We start from the raw sequence: 13584 nt of genomic DNA, 5'->3' as shown, positions 1-13584 counted from the left end.
GGCCTTCTATGGCATTAAATGAATTCAAATTTTGTACAACAAATCCTTTTATTTTTATTAATATGTTTTTGTTCGTCTTTTATTATTTTTATTTTAATCTTAAAATGAACGTATTTAAAATGCCAAACAGTAGAAACATAGACAATAGGTGCAAGAGTAGAGGCCATTCGGCCCTTCGAGCCTGCACTGCCATTCAATATGATCATCCAACTCAGTATCCTGTACCTGCCTTCTCTCCATACCCCCTCATCCCTTTAGCCACAAGGGCCACATCTAACTCCCTCTTAAATATAGCCAATGAACTGTGTGGCCTCAACTACCTTCTGTGGCAGAGAATTCCACAGATTCACCACTCTCTGTGCGAAAAATGTTTTCCTCATCTCGGTCCTAAAAGATTTCCCCCTTATCCTTAAACTGTGTGTGACCCCTTGTTCTGGACTTCCCCAACATCGGGAACAATCTTCCTGCATCTAGCCTGTCCAACCCCTTAAGAATTTTGTAAGTTTCTACAAGACCTGTGGGGAGTGGGCAGGTGGTATAGTCCTGTGGGCAGGTGGTATAGTCCTGTGGGCACTGGGCAGGTGGTATAGTCCTGTGGGCACTGGGCAGGTGGTATAGTCCTGTGGGCACTGGGCAGGTGGTATAGTCCTGTGGGCACTGGGCAGGTGGTATAGTCCTGTGGGCACTGGGCAGGTGGTATAGACCTGTGGGCAGTGGGCAGGTGGTATAGTCCTGTGGGCAGTGGGCAGGTGGTATAGTCCTGTGGGCAGTGGGCAGGTGGTATAGTCCTGTGGGCAGTGGGCAGGTGGTATAGTCCTGTGGGCAGGTGGTATAGGCCTGTGGGCTGTGGGCAGGTGGTATAGTCCTGTGGGCACTGGGCAGGTGGTATAGACCTGTGGACAGTGGGCAGGTGGTATAGTCCTGTGGGCACTGGGCAGGTGCTATAGACCTGTGGGCAGTGGGCAGGTGGTATAGTCCTGTGGGCACTGGGCAGGTGGTATAGGCCTGTGGGCAGTGGGCAGGTGGTATAGTCCTGTGGGCAGTGGGCAGGTGGTATAGTCCTGTGGGCACTGGGCAGGTGGTATAGACCTGTGGACAGTGGGCAGGTGGTATAGTCCTGTGGGCACTGGGCAGGTGCTATAGACCTGTGGGCAGTGGGCAGGTGGTATAGTCCTGTGGACACTGGGCAGGTGGTATAGTCCTGTGGGCAGTGGGCAGGTGGTATAGTCCTGTGGGCAGTGGGCAGGTGGTATAGTCCTGTGGGCAGGCGCTGGGCAGGTGCTATAGACCTGTGGGCAGTGGGCAGGTGGTATAGTCCTGTGGGCACTGGGCAGGTGGTATAGTCCTGTGGGCACTGGGCAGGTGGTATAGTCCTGTGGGCACTGGGCAGGTGGTATAGTCCTGTGGGCACTGGGCAGGTGGTATAGTCCTGTGGGCACTGGGCAGGTGGTATAGTCCTGTGGGCACTGGGCAGGTGGTATAGTCCTGTGGGCACTGGGCAGGTGGTATAGTCCTGTGGGCACTGGGCAGGTGGTATAGACCTGTGGACAGTGGGCAGGTGGTATAGTCCTGTGGACAGTGGGCAGGTGGTATAGTCCTGTGGACAGTGGGCAGGTGGTATAGTCCTGTGGACAGTGGGCAGGTGGTATAGTCCTGTGGGCACTGGGCAGGTGGTATAGTCCTGTGGGCAGTGGGCAGGTGGTATAGTCCTGTGGGCACTGGGCAGGTGGTATAGTCCTGTGGGCACTGGGCAGGTGGTATAGTCCTGTGGGCAGTGGGCAGGTGGTATAGTCCTGTGGGCACTGGGCAGGTGGTATAGTCCTGTGGACAGTGGGCAGGTGTATAGACCTGCACGGGAAGGTAGACGCTCCCGCCCCCATGAGTCTCGGACAGATGGGGCTCGTCAGCCTGGGAAGGCCATCCATCTAGGAGAGGGAAAACTCTGATTCAAAGCCTCCACTGCCTTGAGGCTGTATCCAGTCATGGAAAAGGCTCCTGGAGTAAACCACACGAAAATCTGGAGTTGGAGCCCCCTAAGGCAGTTTGTCAACCTCGCTCTGGCAGCTCCTAGCAGCGACGGCGCTGGTGGGGAGGGGGGGGGGAGGTGCTGCATGGAGGTACAGCCTGTCCTCCATATGCCATCGATCGCCCATGCTTGCATCCGACCAGGATGATGCACCACCCATGACCGAGGGGGGCCTACTACTAGAGGTGCTGCCTCACAACGCTATCAATTCTGACTACGGGCGCTGTCTGTACGGAGTTTGCACCCCCCCCCCCCCCCCCCGTCACCTGCGTGGGTTCTCTCAGGGTCGAGGCCCTTCTTCAGATTGAAGGACTGAAACATGACCTCCCAACTTGACCTCCCAGTCTGAAGAAGGGTCTCGACCCGAATCGTCACCCATTCCCTCTCTCCACAGACACTGCCCGTCCCGCTGGGTTACTCCAGCATTTTGTGTCTTATCTTTGAGTTAAATCCGCGTCTGCAGTTCCTTCCTCCTAATCTGAGGAAGGACATTCTTGCCATAGAGGGAGTACAGAGAAGGTTCACCAGACTGATTCCTGGGATGTCAGGACTTTCATATGAAGAAAGACTGGATAGACTCGGCTTGTACTCGCTAGAATTTAGAATATTGAGGGGGGATCTTATAGAAACTTAAAAAATTCTTAAGGGGTTGGACAGGCTAGATGCAGGAAGATTGTTCCCGATGTTGGGGAAGTCCAGAACTAGGGGTCACAGCTTAAGGATAAGGGGGAAATCCTTTAGGACCGAGATGAGAAAAAACATTTTTCACACAAAGAGTGGTGAATCTCGGGAATTCTATGCCACAGAAGGTAGTTGAAGCCACAGTTCATTGGCTATATTTAAGAGGGAGTTAGATGTGGCCCTTGTGGCTAAAGGGATCAGGGGGTATGGAGAGAAGGCAGGTACAGGATACCGAGTTGGATGATCAGTTTAAGGATAAGGGGGAAATCCTTTAGGACCGAAATGAGAAACTAATTTTTTTTACAGAGAGTGGTGAATCTGTGGAATTCTCTGCCACTGAAGGTAGTTGAGGTCACAGTTCATTGGCTATATTTAAGAGGGAGTTAGATGTGGCCTTTGTGGGTAAGGGGATCAGGGGGTATGGAGAGAAGGCAGGTACAGGATACTGAGTTGGATGATGGAAAAAATGGAAAAAATCTAGGCGTTTGTGGGTCTGGTGTTGGCGTAGCAACGAATCAAAGGCTGGCACCCACAAGTCAGGCAGAAACACACACACACAGAGTTTTAATATTATATAGATTTTAGATAAGTTAATTTTAAAGTTGTATGTATTTATTCTGTTTTTATTAACTGCACTGACAGGAACCTATTGAGAAACAACTTTTTTGTTTCCTCTGTGCATGTAAAATGACATTAACGTAAATACTGAAATACTGAATACAAAGCAAAAATATTTTCGAGTTACAACTTACTCCTCGGTGATCTCCTCGGGTAAAACCTCGCCCCTGAAGTGTCCTTTGAATAATTCGACCAGGCACGAAGCTAACGTCACCATGAGCTCAGAATCAAAATCATCCTTAAAGACACAGAGAGGGAGAGAGTGACGTTAGAAGACATCTTGCCAGGCTTTGCCCCACCTTCACCTCTTTCCAGATTTCTCCCCCCCCCTCCGCCAACCATCAGTCTGAAGGGTCCCCTCCCGAAACGTCACCTATCCATGTTCTCCACAGATGCTGCCCGACCCGCTGAGTTACTCCAGCACTCTGTGAAACGTCACCTATCCATGTTCTCCACAGATGACCGGAAATAGGCAACGTTTCGGGCCGAAACCCGGAAGGGTTTCGACCCGAAACGTTACCGATTTCCTTAGCTCCATAGATGCTGCTGCACCCGCTGAGTTACTCCAGCCCTCTGTGAAACGTCACCTATCCATGTTCTCCACAGATGCTGCCTGACCCGCTGAGTTACTCCAGCACTCTGTGAAACGTCACCTATCCATGTTCTCCACAGATGCTGCCTGACCCGCTGAGTTACTCCAGCACTTTGTGAAACGTCACCTATCCATGTTCTCCACAGATGCTGCCTGACCCGCTGAGTTACTCCAGCACTCTGTGAAACGTCACCTATCCATGTTCTCCACAGATGCTGCCTGACCCGCTGAGTTACTCCAGCACTCTGTGAAACGTCACCTATCCCTGTTCTCCACAAATGCTGCCTGACCCACTGAGTTACTCCCGCACTCTGTGAAACGTCACCTATCCATGTTCTCCACAGATGCTGCCTGACCCGCTGAGTTACTCCAGCACTCTGTGAAACGTCACCTATCCATGATCTCCACAGATGCTGCCTGACCCGCTGAGTTACTCCAGCACTCTGTGAAACGTCACCTATCCATGTTCTCCAGTGATGCTGCCTGACTCACTGAGTTACTCCAGCACTTTGTGAAACGTCACCTATCCCTGTTCTCCACAGATGCTGCCTGACCCGCTGACTTACTCCAGCACTCTGTGGAACGTCACCTATCCCTGTTCTCCACAGATGCTGCCTGACATAGAAACATAGAAATTAGGTGCAGGAGTAGGCCATTCGGCCCTTCGAGCCTGCACCGCCATTCAATAGGATCATGGCTGATCATCCAACTCAGTATCCCGTACCTGCCTTCTCTCCATACCCTCTGATCCCCTTAGCCACAAGGGCCACATCTAACTCCCTCTTAAACATAGCCAATGAACTGTGGCCTCGACTACCCTCTGCGGCAGAGAGTTCCAGAGATTCACCACTCTCTGTGTGAAAAAAGTTCTTCTCATCTCGATTTTAAAGGATTTCCCCCTTATCCTTAAGCTGTGACCCCTTGTCCTGGACTTCCCCAACATCGGGAACAATCTTCCTGCATCTAGCCTGTCCAACCCCTTAAGAATTGTGTAAGTTTCAATAAGATCCCCTCTCAATCTCCTAAATTCTAGAGAGTATAAACCAAGTCTATCCAGTCTTTCTTCATAAGACAGTCCTGACATCCCAGGAATCAGTCTGGTGAACCGTCTCTGCACTCCCTCTATGGCAAGAATGTCCTTCCTCAGATTTGGAGACCAAAACTGTACGCAATACTCCAGGTGTGGTCTCACCAAGACCCTGTACAACTGCAGTAGAACCTCCCTGCTCCTATACTCAAATCCTCTATGGCAATAATGTCCTTCCTCAGATTTGGAGACCAAAACTGTACGCAATACTCCAGGTGTGGTCCCACCAAGACCCTGTACAACTGCAGTAGAACCTCCCTGCTCCTATACTCAAATCCTTTTGCTATGAAAGCTAACATACCATTCGCTGGGCTGGGCTGGGCTGCGTCCACAACTTTAGTTTAGAGATACAGCGCGGAAACAGGCCTACCGGGTCCGCGCCGACCAGCGATCCCCGCACACTAACACTATCCTACACACACACTGGGGACAATTTTACATTGACACCAAGCCAATTAGCCTACAAACCCGCACGTCTTTGGAGTGTGGGAGGAAACCGAAGATCTCGGAGAAAACCCACGCAGGTCACGGGGAGAAGGTGCACAAACGCCGTACAGACGGCACCCGTAGTCGGGATTGAACCCGGGTCTCTGTAAGGCAGCAACACCCAAGTCCCTGCGGTTTCTTGTGAAGGTGTGAATCATAGGCTTAGCCGGCTTCACTTTTGCCGAATGGACACGGAAAGGGATCGGAGGCCTCACCCGGCTGCGGTGGGTTCAGGATTGCGTCGGCTGCTTACCTCCAATATCATGTCCACAATCTCCTGCATGATTTCACACTGACTCTCCGTGTCACTGCAAGAGGAGCGAGAGAACCAAACACAAAAAAAATAAATAAAATCACACAGTGCAGAAGGAAATAGATGCCTCCTCCGAGGCAGAGAATTCCACACAGACCCACCCCGCACAAACCAACCTCCCCTCCACATACACCTCTCGCTGCCTCGGCAAGCCAATATAGCCCCCTCGGCCCGTCAAAGCCCATATGATCATGGCTGTTCACAGATCATAGAACACAGACAATAGGTGGAGGAGTAGAGGCCATTCGGCCCTTCGAGCCTGCACCGCCATTCAATATGATCATGGCTGATTATCCAACTCAGTATCCCATCCCTGCCTTCTCTCCATACCCCCTGATCCCTTTAGCCACATCTAACTCCCTCTTAAATATAGTCAATTAACTGTGGTCTCAATTACATAGAAATTAGGTGCAGGAGTAGGCCATTCGGCCCTTCGAGCCTGCACCGCCATTCAATATGATCATGGCTGATCATCCAACTCAGTATCCCGTACCTGCCTTCTCTCCATACCCTCTGATCCCCTTGGCCACAAGGGCCACATCTAACTCCCTCTTAAATATAGCCAATGAACTGGCCTCAACTACCCTCTGTGGCAGAGAGTTCCAGAGATTCACCACTCTCTGTGTGAAAAACGTTTTCCTCATCTCGGTCCTAAAGGATTTCCCCCTTATCCTTAAACTGATCATCCAACTCAGTATCGTGTACCTGCCTTCACTCCATACCCCCTGATCCCTTTAGCCACAAGGGCCACATCTAACTCCCTCTTAAATATAGCCAATGAACTGTGGCCTCAACTACCTTCTGTGGCAGAGAATTCCAGAGATTCACCACTCTCTGTGTGAAACATGTTTTTCTCATCTCGGTCCTAAAGGATTTCCCCCTTATCCTTAAACTGTGTGACCCCTTGTGCTGGACTTCCCCAACATCGGGAACAATCTTCCTACATCTAGTCTGTCCAACCAACCCCTTAAGAATTTTGTACGTTTCTATAAGATCCCCTTTTTTTAAAAAAATTAAATTTCAATTTTATTTTTAATACGCCTTATTATTTATTTATTTATTTGTTTGTTTTTTTTTATGATTTTTTTTTAATGATACTGCCTGTAAGGGAAATTCATTTCCTTGTCTCAAATTGAGACAATGACAATAAATTTGAATACAATACAATATTCTAAATTCTAGCGAGTACAAGCCGAGTCTATCCAGTGGCCCCTTGTTCTGGACTTCCCCAACATCGGGAACAATCTTCCTGCATCTAACCTGTCCAACCTCTTAAGAATTTTGTAAGTTTCTATAAGATCCCCCCTCAATCTTCTAATTTCTAGCGAGTACAAGCCGAGTCTATCCAGTCTTTCTTCAAAAGAAAGTCCTGCCATCCCAGGAATCAGTCTGGTGAACCTTCTCTGTACTCCCTCTACGGCAAGAATGTCTTTCCTCAGATTAGGAGACCAAAACTGTACGCAATACTCCAGGTGTGGTCTCACCAAGACCCTGTACAACTGCAGTAGAACCTCCCTGCTCCTAGACTCAAATCCTTTTGCTATGAATGCTAACATACCATTCGAGATACAGCGCGGAAACAGGCCCTTCGGCCCACCGAGTCCGTGCCGACCAGGAATCAGTCTGGTGAACCTTCTCTGTACTCCCTCTACGGCAAGAATGTCTTTCCTCCGATTAGGAGACCAAAATGGGAGATGCTGGAAAATCGAAGGTAGACAAAAGTGCTGGAGAAACTCAGCGGGTGCTGCAGCATCTATGGAGCGAAGGAAATAGGCAACGTTTCGGGACGAAACGTTGCCTATTTCCTTCGCTCCATAGATGCTGCAGCACCCGCTGAGTTTCTCCAGCACTTTTGTCTACCTTAGAAGCAAATATAGCCCTCAACGCCTGCCCTACTATCCCATATGATCATGGCCCCAGGCTTCAACTCCTCATGGAATCGAACAGGCCATTCGGCCCAGCTCGTGCATCCACTCTCATCCCTCGAGGGGCCTGCACCTATTGTCGAATGTATTCTGCGCTCTGTATCTTCCCCTATGTGACGGCATGTTTAGAATCTGTGGGAGAAATTCTACAGCTCGGGAGAAGAAGAACTTACGTGCGATAGTTATCGTTGGTGTCCTCTCTGTAGGGGTGAGGGAGGGGGGAAGAAAACAAAAACATATTCATCACCATTGATTCAAACATCAGGAGCGGACAATTATCTGCTACCGAATTCCTGCTAAACATAGACGCAGAGTGCCGGGGTAATGCCCCTGTCCCACTTAGGAAACCTGAACGGAAACGTCTGGAGACTTTGCGCCCCACCCAAGGTTTCCGTGCGGTTCCCGGAGGTTTTCGTCAGTCTCCCTACCTGCTTCCACTGCCTGCAACCTCTGGGAACCGCACGGAAACCTTGGGTGGGGCCGCAAAGTCTCCAGAGGTTTCCGTTCAGGTTTCCTAAGGGGGACAGGGGACATCACTCAGCTGGAAGGGTCAGGCAGCATCTGTGGAGAACATGGATAGTTGACGTTAGTTGACTGCTCCTTCAGTCTGAAGAAGGGCCCCAACCCGAAACTCCAGCACTCTGTGAAGCGTCACCTATCCATGTTCTCCACAGATGCTGCCTGACCCGCTGAGTTACTCCAGCACTCTGTGAAACGTCACCTATCCATGTTCTCCACAGATGCTGCCTGACCCGCTGAGTTACTCCAGCACTCTGTGAAGCGTCACCTATCCATGTTCTCCACAGATGCTGCCTGACCCACTGAGTTACTCCAGCACTCTGTGAAACGTCACCTGTCCATGTTCTATCCATTGCCGGACACAGAGGAGGAAGGCAACCTTCGTCCCCAGGGCTGTCCAGCTTTTTAATGCTGATCACTGACTCATGAACATATGCAATGAAATAACCTTCTATATGCACTTTTTAATTGAAGCACTTAGGAAGCACTTTAAAAACTATTGCTATGTGTTGAATGTTGACGTGCGGTGTGTGTTGTGTGATTGTGCAGTGTGTCTGTGAAATGCGTGTGCTGGTTGATTGTGCAGTATGCGTGCTGCTTATGTTTGTTGATTGTGTCCCTTTTTAAAAAGCTGCTGTAATGCGCCCTTTTAAATTGCCCCTCGGGGATGAATAAAGTGCTTTGAATTGAATTGAATTGAATTCGCCACAGATGCTGCCTGACCCGCTGAGTTACTCCGGCACTCTGTGAAACGTCACCTATCCATGTTCTCCACAGATGCTGCCTGACCCGCTGAGTTACTCTAGCACTCTGTGAAACGTCACCTATCCATGTTCTCCACAGATGCTGCCTGGCCCACTGAGTTATGGTGCAGCAGCATCTATGGAGCTAAGGAAATAGGCAACGTTTCGGGCCGAAATCCTTCTGGAAATAGGCAACGTTTCGGGCCGAAATCCTTCTGGAAATAGGCAACGTTTCGGGCCGAAACCCTTACGGGTTTCGGCCCAAAACGTTGCCTATTTCCTTAGCGCCACAGATGCTGCCTGACCCGCTGAGTTACTCCAGCACTCTGTGTCTATCTTCGGTGCAGATCCACCACCAATTATCTAGCAACTATTATCTACCTCATAGCAGACCTTTGGACTATCTTTGATCGGACTTTACGGGCTGTGTCTTGCACTAAACGTCATTTCTTTTATCGCGTATCTGTACACTGTGGATGGCTAAATTGTAATCGTGTATTGTCTTTCCACGGACTTGTTAGCTCTTCACTCTACGCCATCTTCACTTGGCGCACTTGAACCTCCGCCACTGCGCCACCGTGTTCCTGAACTAACCCGTACATAGAAACATAGACAATAGGTGCAGGAGTAGAGGCCATTCGGCCCCTCGAGTCTGCACCGCCATTCAATATGATCATCCAACTGAGTATCCTGTACCTGCCTTCTCTCCATACCTCTCCATCAGTCTGAAGAAGGTTTTCGGCCCGAAACGTCGCCTATTTCCTTCGCTCCATAGATGCTGCTGCACCCGCTGAGTTTCTCCAGCAATTTTGTGTTCCTTCGATTTTCCAGCATCTGCAGTTCCTTCTTGAATACTTCTCTCCATACCCCCTGATCCCTTTAGCCACAATGCCCACATCTAACTCCCTCTTAAATATAGCCAATGAACTGTGTGGCCTCAACTACCTTCTGTGGCAGAGAATTCCACAGATTCACCACTCTTGGTGTTCAGACAACAACCTCATCCTAAACACCACAAAAACAAAGGAAATGATCATAGACTTCCGTAAGAACAGTGCAGCCCCCAAACCCCTATACATCAATGGGGACTGTGTGGAAAGGGTCTCAGACTTCAGATTCCTGGGCACACAAATTACGGAGGATCTCTCCTGGACTACAAACACCACCACAGCAATCAAGAAGGCCCAGCAGCGACTCTAGAAACATAGAAACATAGAAATTAGGTGCAGGAGTAGGCCATTCGGCCCTTCGAGCCTGCCCCACCATTCAATATGATCATGGCTGATCATCCCGTACCTGCCTTCTCTCCATACCCCCTGATCCCCTTAGCCACAAGGGCCACATCTAACTCCCTCTTAAATATAGCCAATGAACTGTGGCCTCAACTAGCTTCTGTGGCAGAGAGTTCCAGAGATTCACCACTCTGTGTGTGAAAAAAGTTCTTCTCATCTCGGTTTTAAAGGATTTCCCCCTTATCCTTAAGCTGTGACCCCTTGTCCTGGACTTCCCTAACATCGGTAACAATCTCCCTGCATCTAGCCTGTCCAACCTCTTAAGAATTTTGTAAGTTTCTATAAGATCCCCTCTCAATCTCCTAAATTCTAGAGAGTATAAACCAAGTCTATCCAGTCTTTCTTCATAAGACAGTCCTGACATCCCAGGAATCAGTCTGGTGAACCGTCTCTGCACTCCCTCTATGGCAATAATGTCCTTCCTCAGATTTGGGAGACCAAAACTGTACGCAATACTCCAGGTGTGGTCTCACCAAGACCCTGTACAACTGCAGTAGAACCTCCCTGCTCCTATACTCAAATCCTTTTGCAATGAAAGCTAACATACCATTCGCTTTCTTTACTGCCTGCTGCACCTGCATGCCTAGTTTCAATGACTGGTGTACCATGACACCCAGGTCTCGCTGCATCTCCCCCTTTCCCAATCGGCCACCATTTAGATAATATAACTTTCTCTACTTTCTGAGGATCCTCAGGAAAAACAACGTGGAGGAGAAGCTGCTGGTGTCCTTCTACCGCTGCTCCATCGAGAGTGTGCTGGTGTACTGTATAACCACATGGTATGCCAGCTGCTCTGCAGCGGACAGGAGAGCCAGCCCTTCAAAGGGTCATCAACACCGCACAAAAAATCACTGGCTGCCCACTGCCCTCCCTGAAGGACATCTTCAGCTCTCGCTGCCTTGGCAGGGCAGCCAACATCCTGAAGTACCCTTCCCACCCTGGACACAACCTGTTCCACCTGCTGCCCTCTGGCAGACGCTACAGGTCTTTCAAAACTCGCACAAACAGACTCCGAGACAGTGAACTTAACAATGCAAAATAAGAAATAACACTCACATTCAACTGAATGGTTCTACCTCAGCTGCTGTTGTTATTTATCTGTAATTTTTTTTAATATGTATATATTTTTACCTTTTCTTATATATTTAAAATTGCTCTTGTGAATCCCACCGTGGGATTGACTTTTAAATTTCGTTGTACCATGTGCAATGATAATAAAGAGATTCATTCATTCATTCTATTGCACCTTATCGGTTTATTTATTGTATATATATATGGTCTATGGTATATAGAAACATAGAAAATAGGTGCAGGAGTAGAGGCCGTTCGGCCCTTCGAGCCTACACCATTCAATATAATCATGGCTGATCATCCAACTCAGCATCCCATCCCTTCCTTCTCTCCATACCCCCTGATCCCTTTAGCCACAAGGGCCACATCTAGCTCCCTCTTAAATATAGCCAATGAACTGTGTGGCCTCAACTACCTTCTGTGGCAGAGAATTCCACAGATTCACCACTCTCTGTGTGGGGAAAAAAATGTTTTTCTCATCTCGGTCCTAAAAGATTTCCCCCTTATCCTTAAACTGTGTGTGTGGCCCCTTGTTCTGGACTTCCCCAACATCGGGAACAATCTTCCTGCATCTAGCCTGTCCAACCCTTTAAGAATTTTGTACGTTTCTATAAGATAACCATATAACAATTACAGCACGGAAACAGGCCATCTCGGCCCTACAAGTCCGTGCCGAACAACTTTTTTTCCCCTTAGTCCCACCTGCCTGCACTCATACCATAACCCACCATTCCCTTCTCATCCATATGCCTATCCAATTTATTTTTAAATGATACCAATGAACCTGTCTCCACCACTTCCACTGGAAGCTCATTCCACACCGCTACCACTCTCTGAGTAAAGAAGTTCCCCCTCATATTACCCCTAAACTTCTGTCCCTTAATTCTGAAGTCATGTCCTCTTGTTTGAATCTTCCCTATTCTCAAAGGGAAAAGCTTGTCCACATCAACTCTGTCTATCCCTCTCATCATTTTAAAGACCTCTATCAAGTCCCCCCTTAACCTTCTGCGTTCCAGAGAATAAAGACCTAACTTGTTCAACCTTTCTCTGTAACTTAGTTGTTGAAACCCAGGCAACATTCTAGTAAATCTCCTCTGTACTCTGTCTATTTTGTTGACATCCTTCCTATAATTGGGTGACCAAAATTGTACACCATACTCCAGATTTGGTCTCACCAATGCCTTGTACAATTTTAACATTACATCCCAGCTTCCCCCCTCAAACTGTGGCCCCTTGTCCTGGACTTCCCCAACATCGGGAACAATCTTCCTGCATCTAGCCTGTCCAACCCCTTAAGAATTTTGTAAGTTTCTATAAGATCCCCCCCTCAATCTTCTAAACTCTAGTGAGTACAAGCCAAGTCTATCCAGTCTTTCTTCATATGACAGTCCTGCCATCCCAGGAATCCCACGACCATCACCGTGGATTAGACCACGTCAGGAACACGCGAATGTTATTTTGTTGTTCCCCTACCGTCCTTTCTGGATGAGCAAGACTTTTTCCCTCAGCGCTTCGTCCAGTTGGTCCAGGTAGGGGGTGATGTTGATGGGCTCCTCTACAATGGCCTCTTTGATGGGATGGAATCGGAATTCTCGTTTCTTCCCTTAAAGATGAAGAGAGGTCGGTGAGAGAAGTTGCCCGAAGCGACGCTGGACTTAACACCGGCGCCCGTCCCTTGCCCGGGATTGAACCTGTGGACTTTACCACCCGGAGCTCGTAGTCTCGAGCTGCAACGATCAGCCCAGACCCGGGGATCCGATCGCCCGGCGTGGGGGAGCTGACATAGAAACATAGAAATTAGGTGCAGGAGTAGAGGCCATTCGGCCCTTCGAGCCTGCACCGCCATTCAATATGATCATGGCTGATCATCCAACTCAGTATCCCGTACCTGCCTTCTCTCCATACCCCCTGATCCCCTTAGCCACAAGGGCCACATCTAACTCCCTCTTAAATATAGCCAATGAACTGTGTGGCCTCAACTACCCTCTGTGGCAGAGAGTTCCAGAGATTCACCACTCTCTGTGTGAAAAAAGTTCTTCTCATCTCGGTTTTAAAGGATTCCCCCCTTATCCTTAAGCTGTGACCCCTTGTCCTGGACTTCCCAACATCGGGAGCAATCTTCCTGCATCTAGCCTGTCCAACCCCTTAAGAATTTTGTAAGTTTCTATAAGATCCCCTCTCAATCTTCTAAATTCTAGAGAGTATAAACCAAGTCTATCCAGTCTTTCTTC

The 13584-nt window shown here is 48.9% G+C and overlaps 1 protein-coding gene across 1 annotated transcript in view; it reads right to left on the bottom strand.

The window, feature by feature from the left end:
* Positions 1-12978, bottom strand: part of LOC129715230 (integrator complex subunit 3-like) — a gene marked incomplete at its 3' end in the record, with an annotated part of 30281 nt that extends 17303 nt beyond the window's left edge. Inside the window, exons 1-4 of the mRNA XM_055665088.1 lie at positions 12827-12978; positions 7902-7928; positions 5744-5798; positions 3460-3563 (exon numbers count right to left, since the gene is read on the bottom strand). Coding sequence (XP_055521063.1) covers positions 3460-3563; positions 5744-5773 — 134 coding nt within the window. The remainder of the gene's footprint in view (positions 1-3459; positions 3564-5743; positions 5799-7901; positions 7929-12826) is intronic.
* Between the last annotated feature and the right edge of the window lie 606 nt (positions 12979-13584).

The sequence above is a fragment of the Leucoraja erinacea genome, unplaced genomic scaffold (genome assembly GCF_028641065.1).
Source record: "Leucoraja erinacea ecotype New England unplaced genomic scaffold, Leri_hhj_1 Leri_1066S, whole genome shotgun sequence".
Classification (NCBI taxonomy): Eukaryota; Metazoa; Chordata; class Chondrichthyes; order Rajiformes; family Rajidae; genus Leucoraja; species Leucoraja erinaceus.
The sequence above is the reverse complement of the archived record's forward strand: the minus strand, read 5'-3'. Positions and strand labels throughout refer to the sequence as shown.